General features: G+C 41.7%; 2 protein-coding genes across 2 annotated transcripts in view; both read left to right on the forward strand.

Annotated features, from left to right (window-relative positions):
- Nucleotides 1–23,223, forward strand: part of CALML4 (calmodulin like 4) — a 434,126-nt gene that overhangs the window by 247,330 nt on the left and 163,573 nt on the right. The gene's annotated exons all lie outside the window — the stretch shown is intronic.
- Nucleotides 1–23,223, forward strand: part of ITGA11 (integrin subunit alpha 11) — a 201,499-nt gene that overhangs the window by 111,483 nt on the left and 66,793 nt on the right. The window contains exons 4-9 of the mRNA XM_069098217.1: nt 1,715–1,806; nt 6,092–6,206; nt 9,625–9,752; nt 11,843–11,991; nt 19,867–20,011; nt 21,572–21,737. Coding sequence (XP_068954318.1) covers nt 1,715–1,806; nt 6,092–6,206; nt 9,625–9,752; nt 11,843–11,991; nt 19,867–20,011; nt 21,572–21,737 — 795 coding nt within the window. The remainder of the gene's footprint in view (nt 1–1,714; nt 1,807–6,091; nt 6,207–9,624; nt 9,753–11,842; nt 11,992–19,866; nt 20,012–21,571; nt 21,738–23,223) is intronic.

Raw genomic sequence — 23,223 nt, forward strand, 5'->3', positions numbered from 1 at the left:
TCTCTCTCTCTCTCTCTCTCTCTCTCTCTCTCTCTCTCTCTCTCCACTCTTCTTCATATTCTCCCTCCCCAGTAGCAGTTATGAACACTTAGATAGGGGTGGTTGTTTGACACTATACTCCCTCTCCTCAGGTTATTAGTGTTGGGAACTTGATTTCTGATTAAAGAATGACAGTTTATATGGTATTTTATGGGACTCGATGGAGGCATTTGGTAGAAGGGGGAGGGGAAATTGATGGACAATAATGTAATGTGCTATAATATAATGTACTATGTTATGAAACATGAGCTATTATTATAACAGACTAGGTCATCCCCTGAGTAGGGCTCAGAAAGGTAGAACACAAGTTTTGGTAGGGATTGAGAGAAAGTAGTTGCTCTAAGTCACTCCTCCTCCCAAGCTAGAATGGAAGAATCAAACAGTTTGAATCCTCTTCTTCTGAAAATTCAGAAAACTCCAGAGATTTGGGTCGGAGAGTCAAGGAGGCAGAGGGGAGGGAATAGAACAGCCACAGAACCAAAAGAAAGAGAAATGAATTTGTTCTTTGGGGAAAAAAGTACCGGAGTATCTAGGTGGTACAATGGATAGAGCTTGGAGTCAGGAAGATCTGAGTTCAAATCTGGTCTCAGATACTTACTAGCTGTGTGACCCTGAACAAGTCACTTAACCCCAACTGCCTCAAAGAGAGAGAGAGAGAAGTATCATTTTCCCCATGATTCTAAGCCTATATTAAGTATTTTTCTATAAATGACAATGTGCTGAATACTGTAGATAGCAGGTAACCCACATTCAGGCCCTTTCCCCCAATTCATTCTAGTCTAAGACCTAACCATTCTTAGCACTTTGAGAAAGGAGAGTAGGTTTTTGTTCTGTTCTGTTTTGTTTTGTTTTGTTTGGAGGGAGGTAGGGCAGGGAAGGGAGTGGAATGACAGAGCGATGGATTTATGATTTTAATGTTATAGGGAACTCCCAGTGAGAAAACTCCCTCTATTCATGCAGATCAGAACCTGCTGAACAATTTATCATTTTAGAGAGTCTCCTAGGGACGCTGAAAAGATAGACAGTATTTGTCAGTGATGGAATTTAAACCCAGTGCTTTCTGACTCTAAAGCTTCAGACTTAGAATCCTGTGTAGATGGGGAGGTATCATTCCAGCATAGGTCCAGGTCCTATGCATAGCCAAACTAGGTAGCCATATATGTAGAACAATTTGAGGCCATCAGAATATATCTGCACAAATATATCTCCCCATCTGGGCTGTTACAAGACCTGAACTCTGTGTGTATGTGTGATGATGATTGATGATGATGATGATGATGATGATGATGATGATGATGATGATGATGATGGTAGTGGTGGTGGTAATCATGATGATGGTAATGATGATGGTGATGGTGATGATGGTGATTTGAATGCATCATTGATGGAGTCACTGGGAGCACAAGGGAAGGGAAAAAGAGAGAAATTTATTAGAAAGGTGGGGGGGGGGGTAGGTCACAGTGTGGCTCCCTGAGCAATCAAGGAGATTGGAGAACAGAAAATGAGCAAAAAGATACCACTGAGGTGGAAAAGAACTAATGGGTACACCAGAGACAAACTTGGCCAACTTCCCTATTCTTTCTAGGGTTCTCTCTCTCCAAGAAAGTTATAATAATGCATAGTCCTAGGCTATCTTCTATTCTGATGTTCCCCTATTCTCCTTGATCTTCATTAGGAAGAGTCACCCTGTCCAACGTGTCTGAGAGGAAGGATAACATGCGTCTGGGCTTGAGCCTCACCACCAACCCCAAGGATAACAGTTTTGTGGTAAGAAACAACTCTGTCCTTTTTTGTCCCCATCCCCAAGTTCCTTCCATTACCACCATGTTCAGCATCCCTCCTCTACCCTAAACCCATGGGTTCCATACTGATTTAGAAAGAAGTCATGGGTAGGAGAGCAACTTGTCTGAAGGTGAACTCCAGAGAATTTCTCCAAGAGTCAGGCGGGAAGACCAGCAGATTCTCCTTTCTCTTTTTCCCAAGTATAAGAGAAAGAGTTTTAGTTGCCACCATCAGAGCTCAAGGAGTCATGGTTCTCACCTCTAGGGAGCTCCTGCTATAAAGAGGGAGACAGCCTCTGCCTTGGGAAGTTCCTAGTTAAGCAAGAGACAAAAGACATACACAAGATCTGAAGACATTTTCAAAGAACCATAGAAAGGAGTGAAAATTAATATACTGGGAATCATATTTATAAGAGCTTAAGAAGTGAGCAAGTGATCTAGGCCAGGCCCTCACCTGGCCTGGGGTGCCTCCTGGTGATTAAAGTGATTAGCCAGTATGTTGTGATGGATGGGTTCAAGCCAAAGGGGTTCACTGATATAAATAAACCTAGAGAACTAGACAGGAGTTGTGAAATTTCCTCCCCTCCTAGTCAAGGAATCTAGTCAACACTGAGCCACTCAAATAACACTAAAGAGGGATGAGCACAAGGCATCTGTGGATGGCAGTTTGTCACACTTGAGTCTGAGCTAAGCAGTGCTAGCTAGCCACACTCCCTGATCACTTAGCTGCCTAGAGGAAGCCCAGGGAAGCTAAGCTAAGTGAGATTTGTTGGGGAAAGGTATGTAAAGGAGATGAACCTTCAATATTTTGAAGATGAGGAGAAATGAATATTGACACTTAGCACAGTGTCTGGCACATAGTAGGCACTTTAATAAGTGTTAATTAAGAAAGAAGAAAAGTTGGGGCAGCTAAGTGGCGCAGTGAATAGAGCACCGGCCCTACCTGGAGTCAGGAGGACCTAAATTCAAATCTAGCCTCAGACACTTAACACAAAATTTAACTGTGTGACCTTGGGCAAGTCACTTAACCCCATTTGCTCTACCTTCCCCCTCCAAAAAGGAAAAAAAAAGAAAAGAAAGAAGAAAAGTTGAGTGGGATACTGGGACAAAGTAGGGACAGAAACAATAAGGGAAATAGTTTCCAAAATTGCACATGGTAATAGCTGGCATTTATATAACGCTTTAAAGTTTGTAAAACACTTTACTAATAACATCTCTTTTGAGCCTCACAGCAACCTGTAAGGAAGGTTATTATTATCTCCATTTTACAGTTGAGGAAATCGAGGCTGAAAGAGGTTTAGAACTTTCCCAGAGTCCCAGAGCTAGTAAATGACCGAGTCTCAGGTCTTCCTGATTCCAAATCCAGTGCTCAAGAAATATATGTACATTGACTGAATGATCAATTGAAATAATAATGCTGCTGCTTCTCCCTTGACACTGGTCTGGAAGGGAACTCAACATAATTATGGATTATTATCTTGGGCACAAGACAGACTTCTGGGCTTCCCTCTGGGAGCTGTTTCCAGGGAGCCAGCTGATGGAGAGACAGCTTTGGAACATCTTTGTGCCACAAGTTCCCAGTGAAAGCCTTCTAAACATCATGTGGTCTTAAGTAGCCAATCTCTTAGTTCCCCTATACCTTTCTCCACAATAGTGGGACATAAGAGACAGTTATCTGGGAGTTCCAGACACATAGAACTATACTACACAGTCACTCAGGGTAACAGCCAAAGAAGGAAATTTGAGATGGAAAGAAACAGCTCTCCCAGCTAGTACTAAAAAATACCTGTGGCTTGTAGATTCACAAGAAGCCCACACTTCTCCCAAACAAAGTGAATGGGACTCCCTCAGGCTTCCTTCTTCACATGTTCCCCTTGGGTTTCATGGTACCCTTTGATATTTCTTTTTTTTTTTTTGCTTTTTGGAGGGCAATTGGAGTTAAGTGACTTGCCCAAGGTCACACAGCTAGTTTTGTGTTACATGTCTGAGGCCAGATTTGAACTCAGGTCCTCCTGACTCCAGGGCCAGTGCTCTATTCACTTTGCCACCTAGCTGCCCCTCCTTTGATATTTCTTAAAAGAAGTGTCTGACACATAGTAGGTGCTTAATAAAATTTGGTCCCCCCCCTTTCTTTTAATCCTCTTCAAGGCTGCATTTGATGTACATTTTAACCCAATTTCAGTTATATTCAAATGTTGAGGGAAGGTATAGGAATTTGGTATTTTATTTGTCCTACCCTAAATATCCTAGTGATGTCCAGATCTAAAGTCTCTAGGGTTAGCCCTACTATGTAACATGACTGGCCTCCTACCTGTTGGCCTGTTCAAGACCTTGTGTTACATGTCTGAGCATGTGTGGCTTGAATGGGGCCTCAGTTTATGAAAAGTATCACTGAAGATTAAGCATCCAAGCCTGGCCTTCTTTCCCAAAAGAGCTTCTCTGTATCCCTGAAAGGGGGAAGGTTCCAGACAACTACTGAGATGACCCCCACAGAACCATGGTGTCTGAAGGAGACCACTGAAACATCCAGTCCATAGAGATGGAAGCTGCCAGAAAGGCATTTAGATAAAACCAGGGAGATCCCTGCCTTTTAAAACATTTTTATGTCTGTATTTCATTACAATTGGTTTCCTTTGTAATCCTGTATATTTTATTTTATGCATTTAAAAACATTATTCTAAGAATGGGCCTATAGGTTTCCAGAAAGTTACATGCACAGTTAGAACAGGAAATAGGATCTTCGAGTAAAAACTAAATACGTGTATTTCCTGGAGGAAAAAAAAAAAAAGACTAAGTAAGGATATGATTACTCCTTTCGGGGGTCTCTGACCCCTGTTCATTTCAACTCCATAAACATGTATTCAGCTATTAAACAACTTACTACAAGAAAATTGGGAGAGGGAGTAGCTAGGCATAGAGGATAGAGGACTGACCTTGAAGTCATGAAGGCCTGAGTTAAAATACTCCCCCTGTCCCCATACTAGTTATGTGACCACGTCATTTAAGTCATTTAACATATGGTCCCCCATGAGAATGTGAGCTTGTTGAAAGCAAAGACTCTTACTTTTCAATTTGTATCCTTAGCCCTTAGCCCAGTGCTCAGGAGAATAAGCATTTAACAAATATTTTATTTATTCATTCATTTAAGCTCTCAACACATCAGGTCCAAGACTGTAAGTTGCAGAAAGTTGGCTGCCTATATAAATGAAGGGCATTTCCACACCCAGATGGAACCACAGAGCCAGCCAAAACAAAGTATGCAAAGCACTGTGCGAGGCATTGGGGAAACAAAAAACAACAAAATTATTAGGTCATCAAGGAGTTTACCATCTTCTAAATGAGAATATGACCTATAATGTATACAGATAAGCATGATACAAGATAGAGTATGGGGATTGCAAAGGAAATATTCAAGCATAGTGTCGGATGAAAATTTAGAGAGGGAGAGCTCATTTCCAGCAGGGGGAATCATGGAAGACTTCACAGAGGAGGTAGAGTGCTGAATGAGCCTTGAGGAAGAGCAGGATTTTGACAAGAACAGATAAAAAGGAATGGAGGTCATTCCACAAATGGGAAAAATGCACAGAAGCCAAAGTCTGGGACTAACTATTCCACATCCTCCCTCAACCTCAGCCTTCAGGGGAGAAATGAGTTTAAGCTATGATAAGAGCTCAAATTAGCCACTGGGGACTTTAAAACTAGGAGAGACGAGCATTTGTCTTGGGCTGTAGAGGGAGGGAGCTGGACCTGATAACCTCTGCAGGTGACCTTCCGCTCTAGAATTTAAGAGCCTTTCCTTAAGTTCAGATATCTAACTAGTGTGGGAAGAGTGGGGCTTTTCCTCAGGATGCCAGCATGGAATGGGGTATGCTTTCCTCCTCATAGCAGCCTTCAGACCACCTGGTCTGTTTCATATAGCATGACCCTACTCCCTTGTCCAGAGCAGGGCCACTACCCCCTTCTTCCCACCCCCTACCAAAAACAAAATTGAGGGGATCAAAAACTCCCAGAACTTCAATCCCCATCCCCCAGGAGTTGCCTTTCTCCCTAACTCCTCTGGGTATGAAATCTGGAGCAGATGGAGAATGGGATAACTACTCCTATGGATAACCTACCCTATGTTCTGTCCCCTCTCCCCCCTCCCTCCTTTAGGCTGTCTTCTTTGGCCCTATTTATTCCCCTTCCCCTCCAAACTGCTTTTGCCCCAGGTAAAAGACCTCCCCACTTAAATTCCATCTATCTTACAGATGTCCCTCTGTTATCTTTTATAGGCATGCAGCCCTCTCTGGTCTCACGAGTGTGGGAGTTCATACTATACGACAGGGATGTGCTCTCGGGTCAACTCCAACTTCAGATTCTCCAAGACAGTGGCCCCAGCTCTCCAAAGTAGGTTACTATATAACTTCTGTCTTGGGCTGGACCTTAGACCTTTCATGGGAAGTTTGCAGCTTTGATTAATTCAGCCATGACTGTGATTGGGAAGTAGAAAAAATCCCACCTGGATGGTTCCTCATCCCATAGCTAACTAGTTGGGAGATCTTGGGGAAATCACTTGACGTCTCTGTTACTCAACAGTGACAATATTTGCCTCACAAGATGTTTGTGAAGCTAAAGTAAGGTGACAGGCAAGAAAGGACTGCTAAAAAGTCCTGGACAAATGTGAGGGACTAGTAAGTAAATGACAGACCCAGTGATGCAAGAGAAGAGGAAAGCATTCTAAGAAAAGTCACACAAAAACAAACACCTCTTGGCATCTGGGAATCATCTCCCTGCCTGCCTAGTCTTCCCAGTAGCACTAAACCTCACCCTCCACCCTTGGGGTTTTTTGTTTTTCTTAAAGGGGGTCTTGGAATATTGAAGCAGGGAGATCTCCCACCACCCCCTCTTCTCTGGGTATGGGCATGCAGCTCAGATCAATTCAGGAAGAAAAAATAAGGAAAGAATTTAGGCCTCATCCTTCGAGCACAGACTGCTTGGCTCAACGCCTTCCCATTTCCTTTCTGTTCAACATCATTGCAGAAGCCTTGCCTGCTGCCATTTTTATGGAGGGTGAAAGGATTAGCACCTTGCCCTACCCACACCCTTACTCTCCCTTAATAACAGACTCAACCAGTAGATGGAATTATTATATTAGGGAGGGGTAGTAAGAGGGGAGAGACCTCAGACAGAGGATCCAGGGCAATGAGCCAGGAGGAGTAATCGTTACCCTGTGAGGATCTTGGTCAGTGAAATAACAACACCACTTGGCAGAAAAAGAGGTAATGGGTCTGCTCACACAAAGTGATGAATAATTCTTCCTTTCCCCCTCCCCAATCCCCCAAAAAGGGAAAGATGGTAGCAGGGGATGAAGAGACAGCTCCCCCAAAAGTAAAGTGACTGTCTCACTGGATTCAGGAAGACAAATGTCTCAACAGGAGAGGAGGATTCCAGAAAGATTCTGTTTTCAGTCCATCAAGACTGTGGCACAGAGTAACGAGCATTCACTGCATTGTTCAAATCTGCTACATATTTCTATATGACTTTGGGCCAGTCACTAGGCCTCCCTATGGCTCAGTTTCCTAGTCTGTAAAATAAGAGGGTTGGACTAAATGGCCAGCAGCTCTTAACCTGGGGTCCAGAAACTTGTTTTGTTTTTTTCTATTTTGATAATGGTATTTCAATATAATTTATTTCCTTTGTAATCCTATGTATTTTATATTACGCATTTAAAAACATTATTCTGAGAAGGGACTCATAGGCTTTACCAGACTTCCAAAGTGGGTCTGTATCACAAAAAAAAAGATTAAGAACCCCTGCTCTAGGCAAAAAGAGGCAAATTTCTCAAAACCCCTAAATACCAGAGGCCCCCTAATATGAGGTCCTAAATGCATTGTGGGGGATGGGGGCAGGGGGAGGAGGCAAATCCATCAAGTTTGGTCAACCACAGATATGTTAAGATGATCAAACCCTGCTTGCAGCCCAGCCAATGTGATATGAATGGCCAAGTCACTTCTTCCCACACAGAAACAGCCTTGAGGAGTTGTCTTACTCTACTGATTCCAAACTACCCTGGTGAACTGGAGTTTTTTTTCCTCTAAAATGAAGGGGATCAAAAACTCAGCACTAACCAATAGGACCCAAGATTGTCCCACAGATCTTACTATAATGAGAGCTGAAGTGAGCATATTTCAAAGTCTCGACAACACAGACATTATTGACATATTTGCAAGCCAAAAAGCCTCATAAGGCACTGCTTTACGATAAATTGCATAATGGTATCCATTTTTCCCTGTTCCTAACAATATGGAAAAAATAAACAGTGGACCAGCCACAAATGTTTGCCCAGGGCCCCATAAGTGGGTTAAAGAGTCCCTGCCAAACCCTGCTGTCCAATCCCCTCAATGGAACAGCCTCTCCTTGCTTGATAGGATCATGATTGGGGGAGGGGGAAAAGTGGGCATGGAGGAGGGTGGTGGGGAAGGCTCAGATCATTGAATATTAGGCACTTAAAGAAATACTTAGTGCAGCTAGGTGGCAAAGTAGATAGAGTACCAGGTCTGAACTTCCTGAGTTCAAATCTAGCTTCAGACACTCAGCGATTCAAAGAAAGGCAAAGAAACAGTCGTTGGGGCGGCTAGGTGGCACAGTGAATAGAGCACCAGCCCTGGAGTCAGGAGGACCTGAGTTCAAATGTGACCTCAGACACTTAACACAAAAAAACTAGCCATTGTGACCTTGGGCAAGTCACTTAACCCCAATTGCCCTACCTGCCCCCTCCAAAAAAAAAAAAGGAAAAAAAAGAAAGAAAAGAAACAGTCCTTCTCTCAAGCTCACAGGCCAATAGGAATATAAGGTAGAAATAACTATGTATGAACAAGAAATAGACAGGATAAATAATTTGGAAGATATATTGGAGGTACGTTCAGTCAAAACTAGAACTCAGGACTCTTAATTTCCAATCCAGTACTTTTCCCAGTACGCCATTATTAAGCCAAGGGCCAGATGCAGCCCACAGACTAGAGCCTTCCCCAACCCTGGAAGTCAATCTACTAAATTCTAATTCCAGCTCTACCCATAATTAATTGTGTGACCTCTTTACTTCTCTGTAAAATGAGAGATCATCTAGCTATAGGAAGCAGCCCAGTTCCAATGCTCATCAATCTCAGTGACTTTAACCAAATCACTCTCTGGGGCATCAGTTTCTTCATCTGTCAGATGAAGGCTTTTGTGGTCAAAAGATCATACACAGGATCATTGATCTGGGAGGGACTTCGGAAGGGATGATCTCCAAGGTCCCTTCCAAATTGGATAATCTACTATTTTAGCATCCTATGAACCCTGCAGTCCTTGGTCCTTCATCCTCGATTTGAAATCTGCATCTGTTTCTGGGATCCCTAACTAAAGACAGATATGATAGACAGAGATGAGAAGCTTGCAAATTCATACAGTTTAATAAAACTGGAATTATTTGACCAGGAGGAAAGAAGACCGGGGAGTGATATTGCAATGATCTTTAACTCTCTGAAAGGCTATTAGAAAGTATCCTCTGAAAAGAGATCAACAGAGTGGTTTAGACTATACCAAAAAGAACTTAGATCAGATGTAAAGAAAAATTGAGTGACAGTGAGTGTGGCTAGAGGCTAGAACAGATGGCCAAGAAAAGATTAAGGATTCTCCTTCCCTGGGGGCATTTAAAGAAGGATTTAATATCCTGAGATGGCTATGATTTCTTGCAGTCTGAAGGAAAAGTCCCCTCCAGCCCAAAAGTCTGTAACTTGTTATAAATGCAAATAGGGTTAAGTTGTGATTGTCTCTGTTTCCTTAGGGTGTCAAACATACATGGACATCATTATTGTGTTGGATGGCTCCAACAGCATCTACCCCTGGGTAGAAGTCCAGCACTTTCTCATAAACATCTTGAAGAAGTTTTACATTGGGCCAGGTCAGATCCAGGTGAGTGTCTACAGGTCATTTCATGATGCTGAGAGAAGGGCACTTAACTCATAGGCATAAAACTTGGGTTCAAGTCCCAGCATCAACTAGCAGCATGTTCATGTACATGGTTTTCTTGGTTTTCTTCATCTGTGTAAAGGGGATAACAATCCCTTCTACTCTGCTTGATTCATAGGATTGTTGTGAGGTGAATGCTTTAAAATCTTAACAAACCCTATAGAAAAATTCAGAGTATTCTCTCCAGTTCAGAAATGTCCCCTTTTTCTGGGCAAGGCTTAGAATTGTAATAATTGACTTTTCCTAAATCTACCAACTGATCTAGTTCTGTACCGGTGGGACGGCCCCCTAGCTATAAAAAGGGATCACTGAAAAGGAAATGGATCAAGGAAAAGAGTTAGGCAGTCCTATTCACAGGATATTTGAAAAATCAGTCATCAGTCTCAATTAGCTCCACAGCCCATCCAGTGCACAGATGATAAGGACAAAGGACAGACTGAGGAAATCTCACCGAATCATACTCACAGACCAGGGCCATGCCCCCAAAGTTATGAGGGATTACCTAGTTACCTAACCTGCATGGCTCTGTTAGGCAGCTAGGTGGCACAGTGGATAGAGTACCAGGCCTTGAGTCAGGAAAAGTCATCTTCCCGAGTTCAAATCTAGCCTCAGATACTCACTAGCTGTGTGACCCTGGGCAAGCCACTTAACCCTATTTGCCTCAGTTTCCTCATCTGTAAAATGAGCTGGAGAAGAAAATGGCAAACCACTCCAGTATCTTTGCCAAGAAAACCTCAAATGGGGTCATGAAGAGTCAGACATGAGCTCTATGAACTAGGAATCTGTCTAAACTTTTTTTCAATTAACAAGCATTTTTTTCTCTCTTTCCCCCATCCCCACTTGAAAAAAAAGAAAAAGAAAACCCATATAACAAACATACATAGTCAAACGAAACAAATTCCTCCATTGGCCATGTTCTCTCTAATCTATTGCCTCTCTGTCTGGAGGTGGGTAACACCCTTCATCATCAATCAGAATTAGAATTCTTAAATCTTTCAAAGTCTAAGCCTTTTTTTTAAGCAGGTCAGTTTACATCTGACCTAAGCCCCTCTTGGTATAGTTTAAACCATTCTCGATCTCTATGTTGGCCTGTTTTCAGAGGACACTTTCTAATAACATTTCAATGACCCAACAAGACTTTCTGGATTCTCCTGATTTATCCGTTATTCCCCTACCCTCTTCTGTTGTTGTCCTTATTTTTTATAACAAAAAAAGGGCTCTTTTTTTAAATTTACTGAGCCATATATGGTATTACTTTGACCTCAGGAAAAAGCAAAGTCTTTCAAGGCAACAGCTATTTGGTTTATGGCACTGTACCCTCACCCACCCCTCCCTGGAGCCTAGCATAGTGCCTAACATACAATAAGTGCCCAATAAATATCTGTTGAAATGAATTAAAGCAGTTGATGTTTCCAACCTGTACAAACTCTTGAGGTTTCAGAGTCATAGATCTAAAACTGGAAGAGAGCTCTGAAGCCATCTATTCCAACCCTTCCTGCCCCCTCCCATTTTACAGGTAAAGAAACTGAGGTGTAGAGAGGTTAAGGGTCACACAGCCAATAAAAGTTAAAGGTAGGATTTGAACTCAGGTCCTTTGACTCTATGTAAGACTCTTTCCTCATCCTGTCATTAATCTCACTACATAGAATAAGATTTCATTTTTATTTGTCCTAAACTTATCTTTTTTAAGTTTTAAGGACCTCCTTGAATTCTAATATCCTGTGATTTGGTAAATAAGTTTATGTTTGTTCGACCCATCCCCATCCTCAGGCTATAGACCTTACTCCTGTCCTTTTTCAATCTATTCAGTTCACTCCTTGGGTCTGTTCTAATTTTGCAGCCACCTCCTGTCCTTGTCTCCTTGGCCATTAGAGGGCCCTGCCTCAGTGCTACTGGATTCCTGGGGGCTGGGGGAGGGTATTCACAATCTTCCATCACACCCAAGGGGGCACAGAGTCCAGGAACACTTGAGCCCCACCAGTCAGTCCAAATGACAGTGGGTCACACTCTTCCCTCCCCTCTCTGACTTCCAGGTGGGCGTGGTTCAGTACGGAGAAGATGTGGTACATGAGTTTCACCTGAATGACTACAGGTCTGTAAAAGATGTGGTGGAAGCTGCCAGCCACATCGAGCAGAGAGGAGGTACAGAAACCCGGACGGCGTTTGGGATAGAATTTGCTCGGTAAAAGTCCTGATGTGAAATTTGAGAATGTCCTGTTTTCATGAGGCCAGAGGCTACACACACACACACACACACAATGTAATGCATGCATTCAGACATACAATGCATGCCAGGATCCCAGAAAGCACTGCACCTCTATACAGTAATAATCCTTCAGGTGCACGTATCTCTGTTTATATTAATGCTTGCTCTAAACTTTTTTTTTTACATTATCATTTGATCCTCACGATAATCCCATTAAGTAGGAGGTTAGATTCAAAGATTCTGGGGCTAATGTCGTCCAATTCAACCTGTTCTTTTTAAAGATGAGGAAACTTGGACAGAGAAAGAAGGTGACTTGCCAGGGACATATAGTAGCGCATACCACAGTCAGGATTTAACCTCAGGTTTTCAGGCTCCAAATCCAGTGCTCTTTCTATTACACCATGCTGCCCCTCCCCATTTTGTAGCTAGAGACTGGTGAGACTTAGGTATACAATTGTTCATCACACCATGCCCACCTCAGCTGAACCCTCCTCATCCCAACTGAAAATCTAAATTTTCAGGAGATACCTCTTTACTGTAGCAACAAGGAGGCACAGTGGATAAAGTGACAGGCCTGGAGTCAAGAAGTCCTGAGTTCAAGTCCAATCTCAGAGACCCCCTAGCTGTGTGAACCTGGGCAAATCACTTCACCCTGTTGGCCTCAGCCTCCTCATCTGTAAAATGAACTGGAGAAGGAAATGGACAACCACTCCAGTGTCTCTGCCAGGAAAACTCCAAATGTTATCACAAAGAGTTGGACACGACAGAAATCACTGAACAATCTACTTACTGATAAGCTCAATAACTCACTGTCTGCTAATTGGGGTCCTGTTCTGCATGAGGAAAATGCAGAATTCAATTCAACAAACATTCATTAAGCTAAGAACACTGTACCTGGCTCGGAGGGAGGCAGGAAATAGAAGATATAATTCCTGGCCTCATGGGGTTTATAGTCTGCACAAATAATTCTAAATATGAATTACATCACAAGTGCACAGAGAAGCAATGGGGTAGAGTTGATGCAAAGAACCAGGCTCAGGTGTCAGAAATACCTGGTTCCAAGTCCTGTCTCTGATACCTGTTGACCCTTAATCTCCTGGTAACCCCAAGCAGTTGGTGGAACAGTTGATGATAAGCATGGCAGAGGGAGCTCCCTTAAAGTCCTCTATGAGAGAAAACCCTGGATTGGCAGCTGGGCTGGCCTAAAACCAAAGATCACAAAGATGAACCCTCCAGTCAAAAAAATAATGAAAAGTAGTCAAGATTCAGAGTTGGAGAAAGAATCCAAGATAGCTGCCTCCATCTGTGCCCCACTATCATCAAGGATGGCTTTGATATTGACCAATAACTTGGCTTCTTGGGTAGTGTCCATCCAGGAAGCAGGTGTGGATTATGTGGGAACATAGTCTATACCCATCTCTTAAATGGATGCTACCCAAGAAGCCTAAGTCATTGGCCAATGCTAGGGCCATCTCTAGGAGGCAGATGGAGCCCCATCACATGTGGGTTCCCTGCCCCTCCACCATTTTAATAAATTCATTCAATCAAGCAACAACTATTTATTAAACACAAATTTTGTACCAGGCACTGTAAATACAAATAAAAAATTAAAATAAAAACAGCCCCTGCCCTCAATGAGCTCACATTCTAATGGGAAAGTCAACTGTAGACCTAGAGCTTAACTAGCTAAAGTGATTTGCAAACCTTGAACCACTATATTAAATACTAGTTGTGATTATGCAGATGATTAATTCCAAGTTTCCCCTATGGGCAAGTATCTTTAATGCCAGAATTTCATCACAAGGATGTGCTCTCATGGTGGAATAGAAGGAGAACTTGTTCTAAAGTCAGAAGATATGGATTTGAATCTTACCTCTTCCACTTAGGACCTCTTTGATCTTGTAAAAGTCACTTTACTTTTCTGAGACTCAGTTTCCTCAGCTGTAAAATGAGGTGGTTGTATTAGCTGGCCTCTGAGGTCCCTTCCATAATAATACATATCTTATCTCATTTTATCCTCACAACACTCTTCAAGAAAGGTGCTACTAGGGGAGGCTGGGTGGCACAGTGAGTAAGTGCCGTCCCCAGAGTCATGAGGACCCAAGTTCGGTTCCAGCCTCAGACACTTAACACCCACATACAAAAAAACAAACAAACTAGTCTTGTAACCTTGGGCAAGTTACTTAACACCAATTGCCCTCCAAAAAAAAAGGTGCTACTATTATATATTAAATAGTATATAATATGTACTATATTATATTATTATACATACCTTATAGTATAGCTACTATATATACTATAAGATACTATACTATATATAATATATAGTATAATAATACCATAGTATATTTATATTATATATAAATATGTAATATATATTTAATAAATTATATTATAAATAAAGATGCAACTATAATGTAATAGCTACTATTGTATTATAGATGAGGAAACTAAGGCAAATAGAGGTTAAGTGATTTGGCCATCGTCACATATCTAATAAGCATCTGAGGTAGGATGGGTCTTCCTGATTGTGGGTCCATTGCTATACTCCCTGCGCCACCTAGCTTGTATCTTCCAGCTATTAACTCTATGATTCCTAACTTTTGTCCCTAGTGCATATGGCCTTAGCAAAGAACCTGCCTCTCATTCAGGTTACCAAACCCCACTTCTCTACTTAGACCCCCCCACTCCCACTGCTGCAGTAATAAGAATATATAATATATAATACTACACATATGTAATATATGATACTAGCTGCATTTAAATAGCACTTTAAACTTTGCAGAGCACGTTATATGCTGGGACACAATCCTGGGAGATCAGTGGTAGGTGTAGGATATCATTATCCCCATTTTACAGATAAGGAAACTAAGGGTCACAAAGGCTAATGACTTGCCTGTGATCTCATACCTACTACACGTCAGAGACAGAATATGGACTCGACATCCTTACTACAAGTCTGGCGCTCTGATCAGTGAATGGGATGAAATACTTGTTGAGCAGTTGTTAAACCACCTGGAGGTCCCAAGTAAGATTGTTGAATAAATTATTTCCCGGAGGACTTCTAACCTGAGAGCTCAGGAGAGCTCCCGTTAGCTTCTTAATCTTTAGCTTCATCCAGGCCCTGGACCACCGTGGCCACTGACTCACTATATTGATGAGAGTGTTTAGCTAAAGTTGGTTAGACCGCGACTGGTTCTAAGTCGCTCCTCAGTGAACATCTTACTTGTGTGGAGGACAGACTACTGATTCACCATCAGGAGACGTTGATCTGAGAGTTATTTTGCTAAGAGTGGGGATGTCTACTGTTGAGCCATCCCAATCCTTTCTCCTAGCTGCCCACCACCCTCTGCCCTGGTGACCTGCAGCATTCATGTATGAGCCAGCCGCAGGGTTAGTGAGGGAGGCTGAGGTCCTGGGACTGATTTGTTCTCTGTTCAAAGCTAATTAGCTCATACCTAAATCAAACCCACTACTTTGGCCTCATTAGCACCAGACTCCAGTCCCGACAAAGCCCAGACAGATGTTTAGTGTATGACTCACCAGATGTTTTGGACCATTAAAGTGGCTCACAGGAACTGCCATGGTGTATAATCTGTACTTCATGCAAGATTCGAGTATAACCTGCACATTTTCAGCCCTAAATTACATTACGTGCCATACTTATAAAACTGGAAAAACCCTCTCCTCCTCCCCCCAAGGGTCTAAGAACTAGTCACAGTATACACTTTGGTGAATAAGATTTCACTGAAATAAGGTAATTTTTTATTCTAAGAAACAGAAGGACAATATACTATACTGGACAATATACTAAGCCCACTAAAGAGTGGGCTTTTTTTTTTCTTTCAAAATCTGGGTTGTATAAAACTTGAGTATGGCCTATAATCAGTATTATTTTTCAGGGGATTCCTATTTTTTTTCCCCAGCAAAAAGATCTCACTTTAGGGAATACAGCTGGTTCAGGAACAGCCGATATTCTGACCAAGACAACAGTATTTTCAATTTTGTTTTCTTCATAGATCCCAGGTTATTAACAGTTTGTGCAATAGTAATAATTCAGTTTGATTCAAGAAACATTGGTTAATGTCTACTGTGTGGGGGTGGCTAGGTGACACAGTGAATAGAGCACCAGCCCTGGAGTCAGGAGAACCTGAGTTCAAATCCGGCCTCAGACACTTAACACAAAAACTAGCCATGTGACCTTGGGCAAGTCACTTAACCCCAATTGCCCTCCAAAAAGCAAAAAATAAAAAAATAAAATAAAAATGTCTACTGTGTGCAAGACACTGTGATATGTGCTATAGGATCAAAGTGATCAAAAATACAAGGTCTTAAATGTCAGAAAATAAACTTCTTAAGTCCAAGGACTCTTATTCTTGCATTTGTATTCCCAGGGCCAATCATAGTCCCTGGCACGTAGTAGGTACTTATTAAAAACTAGCCAATTGAGTAATATATAGTGTGCTTATATTTTTCTTTTTTCTTAAGATTTACTTTATTTTTCCTATTTTTTTTTGGAGGGTGGAAGGTAGGGCAATTGGGGTAAAGTGACTTGCCCAGGATCACACAGATAGTTTTGTGTCTAAGGCCAGATTTGAACTGGGGTCCTCCTGACTCCAGGGCTGGTGCTTTATTCATTGTGCCACCTAGCCGCCCCTGCTTATATTTTTCAGAGTACTTCCCTACTTACCATTTCTTTGATCCTACTAACAATCCTATTAGAAAAGGCAGATATTATTATGCCCATTTGACAGATGACAAAATTGTTCCAGAGATACTCAGCTAGAAGTTAGGAAATGTGACTGTCAGTCTCAGCTTTGCTATTCTCTTTGTGACCTCAGCCAGTTACTGAAACCACTGGATAAGAATCAAGTCACTTCATCTGCTTCACTTTCCCTCTCTGTTCATCCAGGGTTTTTCTATTCTTTCTCCCTGCCTTGCCCAGGCATGAGGTTTATTTGAGACAACAGATATGAAATTGCTTTGCAAAGAGGGAATTTTTGCATAACATGATTTTATTCAAAATATCAATGATCTGAGAAGCAATACAGTTCAGTAGAGAATATCAGGGACCTAGATTCTAGGCCCAACTGTCCCTTATTACCCGTGTGACCTACAGCAGATCACTGGACCTCTCTGGCCTTCAGTTTCCTCATCTATAAAGTGAAGGAATTAGAATAGATGATCTCTAAATTTCCCTCCCTCTCCCAGCTCTAACCCTCTGTGACTCTATGACTTGCCTAATCTTGAACTGAAACCTAGGTCTCCTGATACTCTTCCACTGGGTAGCTAAGAATGCAGTGGATAGACCTGATTTCAAATTTGACCTCAGACGTTAGCAATGTGAATCTGGGCAAGTCACTTAACCTCTTTCTGCTTCACTTTCCTAATCCATAAAATGGGAATAATAATAGTACCTACTTTCCAGCGTTTGGAGGAGTATAATATGGGAATATTTGTAAAGCAGCTTGCAAGCCTGAAAGCATTATATAAATGTCATTGTTATACAAATTTTAGATAAGTGAGGGTGGGGTGGGGGAAGGTATTCAGGCTTCCAAGTAGAAATGGTTTGGGACTTTTCTACCATTCTGGATTTTCTGGATCCCTATTCCCTATCATTAGCTCAGATAATCAAGAGTTGCCTGTGGCCAATTAACAAGTGGTATGTTTCTAAGACTATCCCCAAATGTAAAGTACGTCTTCTGCTAATATGGAATAATCACTTCCATCTCGCTGACTCCAAAGCCAACGCTATAGCCATGACAACCTGCTGCTTCTCGTTACTGTGCATTCTCATTGATGAGTCCAAAATCATGGCACTCAGAGTCTCTGTCCTATAAAATTGGCAACCTTTTTTTCCGTGTTTCCAAAAGAGAATATTTGTAGGACGTGCTTAGATGTGCATTATTTATGGCTTCCTTTCATGTCTCGCATTATGTTTTAGAATGTAACAATCATTTAAGAGATGATCTCGTTTGAGAATATACTTTGAAAATAAAAAAAGAGAGATGCAAATAGAAGGGATTAGAAGCATTCTCATCTCTTTATGGCTCATCTCCTTGTACTCAGGGACTCAGCACTACGTGAAGTGTGACTTGAAGGCACTCGGTGCTGATGTGATTATGAGGATAATAGTGATAGCTAGCATTTATGCAGTACTTTAAGGCTTATAAAGTGCTTTCCCAATATTACCTTATTTGATCCTCTGGAAGGTAGGTGCTATTACTGTCCCCCTTTTACAGAGGAGAACACTGAGGGAGACAGCAGTTATGTGTCTTGCCCAGGGTCACATAGCTTGTAAATGCCTAAGGCAGGATTTGAATTTGGGTTTTTCTGACTCCAAATCTAGTACTCTATCCACTGAGGCACCTCCCTGGGCATCACACAGAAGAGGGTGAACAGACCCTGTCTATGCCTGTGAGATCTGTGTTCAAATCCAGCCCCAGACGCTACCTGTGTGACCCTAGACAAGTCACTTAACATCTGTTTGCCTCAGTTTCCTCAACGGTGAAAATGTAAATAATAAAACCTGCCTCACAGAGTTATTGGGAGGATCCAAGGAGATATTTGTCCAAAAAAAAGAAAAATGAAAGGAGATATTTGTAAAGTGCTTAACAAAGACCCTGGCACGTTGTTGCTGTTCAGGCATTCATTCAGTCATGCTCTACTCTTCATGACCCTGTGGACCATACTGTCCATGGTGTTTTCTTAGCAAAGATCCTAGATCCGGCAAATAGTAGGTGCTTAATAAATGCTTGCTCCCTTCCTCCTTCCCTTCACAACATGGTCCGAACTTATCTTTCAGCCTCATTATACTGACCTGCCTACATTCTCTGATCCAGACAAGCTGGCCTCCTCTCTGTTCTTCATACATGACAGACAGGCCAATTCTGGTCCCCATGCTTTGGCACTGGCCATCTTTCTGCCTGAAATATATTCCCTCTTCACCTCTGCCTCAGAGAATTCTTATCTTCCTTCAAGATTCAGCTCAAACACTACTTTCTAGTAGCCTTTCCCCCAACTGCTTATTTCTGTCCCTTTCTATGATAGATATGATGTCTAACTAATTTGCATTTGCTTTGTTATCTATTTTATTTTTATTTATACACACACACACAGTCTTTCTTTTTAATACACAAGCTCCCTGAGAATAGAGATTGCTTCATTCTTTGTATTTGTATGGGAGGCAGCTAGGTAGCTGAGTGGATAGAGCTCTGGGCCTAGAGTCAGGAAGAACTGAGTTCAAATCCAGCCCTAGACATTTAACAGCGTTGTGACCTTGGGCAAGTCACTTAATCTTTGTCTACTTCAGTTCTTCATCTGTTAAAAAAAAAAGGGAGGAGGGTAATAATAGCACCTACTTTCCAGGATTATTATGGGGATCAACTGAGATAATATTTGTAAAGTTCCTGGCACTTCACAAATCCTTGCTGATTGATTGACTTGTAGATCTAATAAGAATTTACAATACAATACAATGTTATAACCTATAACCTTCCAGACCATGGATTCTTAACCTCCATAAGCTTTTAAAAATATATTTTGATACCTGAATTTCAATGTAATTGGTTTCCTTGGTAATCCTATATATTTTATTTTATGCATGGGGATTCACTAGACTGCTGAAGGAGCCTATGAAGGTTAAGAACCCTCCTTTAAGTCTAGGGTTGTCCCCTCACCACAATGGAGCATCCAAGTTGGATTTTATAGGAGGATATAGAATTATTGTGATTATTTACATGGGATCTCATTCTCATTCCCCTCCCTGGGTCTCTTGAGGTCTGGAGGGACAGATACCACATCACCACTCCCCAGGCCCTTCCTCCTCTGACTAGACCTTTCTGTTTCTAGCTCGGAGGCTTTCCAGAAAGGAGGAAGGAAGGGGGCTAAGAAGGTGATGATTGTTATCACAGATGGAGAGTCCCATGACAGCCCAGATCTGGAGAAGGTCATTGAGGACAGTGAGAAGGATAACGTAACTCGATATGCTGTGGCTGTAAGTTTTTCTTCCACCCATTCCCTCTTCACTCCCATTGAAACTTCATTCCATTCTGAATTCCATCCCTTCTTTGGCTGAGGTGGTCTCACTATCTGATAGGCTATGTGCAAATAGGGCTACCTTCTGGTAACTAGGGTCTTCTGAAGCCAATGCCCCTACTTTCGAAGGCCAATCAACTGCCCTCCAGAACTACTCACTGTCTTTGTGACTTCCCAGGCCATAACTTCACTACTCCGCTATATTGCCTCCCCCCATTTGAATGTAAGCTCCTTGAGGGCAAGGATTGTTTCAATTTTGCATTTATATCCCTAGCACTGGACACACCACAGACCCTCAATAAATTATTTTCATTCATTCATTCTAAGCCACCTAGGAAAATGGTAGGAATTTCATGCAGGTTAGAAGGGGCTACTGTGGCAGTCTGGTGCTAAAGTCCTTTGGGGAAATATGTTTTATATGATTGCACATATATAACCTATATCAGATCACTTACCATCTTGGGAAGGGAGGTGGGGAGGGAGGGAGAAAAATCTGGAAGTCAAAATCTTTCCAAAAATGAATGTTGAAAAAAAATAAAATACTATTTAAAAATTTAGAAAATAAAGATGAAACTTGAAAGATGAAAAAAAATTATAAAAGTCCTTTGGGGACACAGCTCATATTATGTGCTATAAACACCTTCCAGTGTATCCCAAGTTTAGGACTGTCCTGCCCATTCTACCTCCTATCTATCCCTCTGGGGAGTGAGTTGAAAATCTCTTTTGTCCTGTATAAGCACAGAAAATGTTTGGTTTTTATTTCTCCATAGCCCTGGAGTCTTTCCTGTTATTTATCCAAGTAATATCATTGGGCAGGAGCTCAAATAAGTCAAAACATAGTCTGCAAGACTTCCCTAAGGGCAGAAGCCTTAGAGAAGACGATTTGGAAACCAGAGAAACTGGGTTTGAATCCTAGATTTTCTATCCCTAGTCATGTGATCTTACACAAGTCACGTGACCTGTATAATTAATAATAGTAATGGCTAACATTTATATAGTGTCTACTGTGTGCCAGGCACTATACTAAGTACTTTACAATTATCTCATTTGATCCTTACAAAAACCCTGGGAGATAGGTACTATTATTATCCCCATTTTACTGAGGCAATCAGAAGTTAAGTGACTTGCCCAGGGTTACACAATTGTCTGAGGCCAGATTTGAACATAGGTCTTCCTGACTCCAGGCCCAATGCTCTATCTACTGCAACACCTAGCTGTTCTCTGAGCATACTTTCTAATTTTAAAATTATAGGGATTGAACTAGATAATTTCTGGGGTCTCTTTCGGTTCTAGATCTATGATCCTTTGATCCTATCATGTTTCTAAATCCCATGATTCTGTGATCATATGGGCCCTTACTTTCCTAACATATTGGTTCCACTTCATCCTAATATAAACATTAGCTCTTATGGAACCGTAAGCTAGGGGGGAAAATTAAACTCAGCTTGCCCTAAGAGACTGTGCGAATGGGGACATTGGGAGATAAGCTGCATTATGGCCTTTCCCTACCCTCTCGTAGGTCCTTGGCTACTATAACCGAAGGGGCATCAATCCAGAAGCCTTTCTGAATGAAATCAAATACATAGCCAGTGACCCTGATGACAAGCACTTTTTCAATGTCACAGACGAGGCAGCCCTGAAGGATATTGTGGATGCACTGGGGGACAGGATTTTCAGCTTGGAAGGTGAGTGCCACCAGTTCCCAGGAAATACTTTTGGAAAGAGTAAAGAACCATGTACCAGTGGACCTCCATTTAAACAGAGGGAACAGGGAAACCTGAATTAAAAATGATATTTTGAGATATCTGTAACAGCTGCAATGTGATATGAAAATATCTGTGATTGGGGTGGCTAGGTGACACAGTGAACAGAGCACTGGCCCTGAAGTCAGGAGGACCTGAGTTCAAATCCAACCTCAGATACTTATCACTTACTAGCCGTGTGACCTTGGGCAAGTCACTTGACCCCAATTGCCTTGCCCTCCCCCCTCCAAAAAGCAAAAATATATATTTATATCTGTGATTTCTATTAGTGACAAAATCACAGGTACTGCTAATAATACTGTGATTTGTTATTTCCTTTATATTATTGAAGGAAATTCTAAATGTCAGGTAGAGGTTAGAGAAAATAAAGATGTTTGGCAGTTTTTTTCTCATCCAAGTTCACAAATCCCCTGAAATCTGTCCACAGAAACTAAAGGGGTCTCCATACCCAAGGTTAAGAACCCCTGGACTAAATGGTCTCCTTCTGTTTCTGACATTCTGTGATTCTATGATTTGTTTAAAGTGACACAGCTTATGTGTAGCAAGGCTGGGCCTGGACCCCATATTTCCTTCAGGCCAAAGGAATAATGAATAATTAAAAGTAATGATGTGGACTTGAGCAGTACCCTTGGGTGCAAAGGGCTCCTGGGTTCTTTGTCCAGCCAAGTGAAAGCAAGCCTATGTGGCCCAATAATAGGGCTGTATCAGAATGGAGGCAGATTTGGCCTTAGTCTGGAGGGTGGGAACTTACTAAATATAATTGGCATATGTGGAAACTGAGTTTAAATAGTGAGGAAATATGGAAAGAGAATGATAATCCTTGCATTTTATTACATTTTATTCATTGAGAAGAATTTTTTTACAATCCTTATCTTAGCAGATCTTCTGAAGTACCAGTCCCTATCTCCATTTTATAAAAGAGGGAACTAAGGAGGAACAGAGAGGAACCTCAACATGGCCACTTGTTCAAGGTTGCCAATGGGATAGTTAGATGAAATACCCCTCAGGAAACACCAGATAGATAGTGCCTAGAGTCAGCACAAAAGAGAAGACAGGATAACTACATGTCGGGGAATGTTGTAAAGGCTTGGAAAAGGCAGGGCAGGGCAGGACAGGGAGCAGGCTAATGAAAGATAAGTGAGACTAATCAGAGAAGACTTCTTGGAAGAGGCTGCCTTGAGCTGCCAGGACAAAGTGGAAAAAAAACAAAATCTGTTCTTTATAATTCAATTCAATTCCTTCCCTCTTACTGAGCATCTCCCATGTGACTAGCACTCTTAGGTGCTTTGGGGAAGACAAGACATCCGTTAGTCAGTCAATAAACATTTATTAAGTGCCTATTGTATGCTAGGCATAGTGCCAAACTGGGAATATAAAAGAGGCAAAAGACAGCCCCTGCCCTCAAGAA

Source organism: Petaurus breviceps, unplaced genomic scaffold (genome assembly GCF_028583685.1).
Source record: "Petaurus breviceps papuanus isolate PSGF00001 unplaced genomic scaffold, PetGlider_PUasm1.0 37, whole genome shotgun sequence".
Lineage (NCBI taxonomy): Eukaryota > Metazoa > Chordata > Mammalia > Diprotodontia > Petauridae > Petaurus > Petaurus breviceps.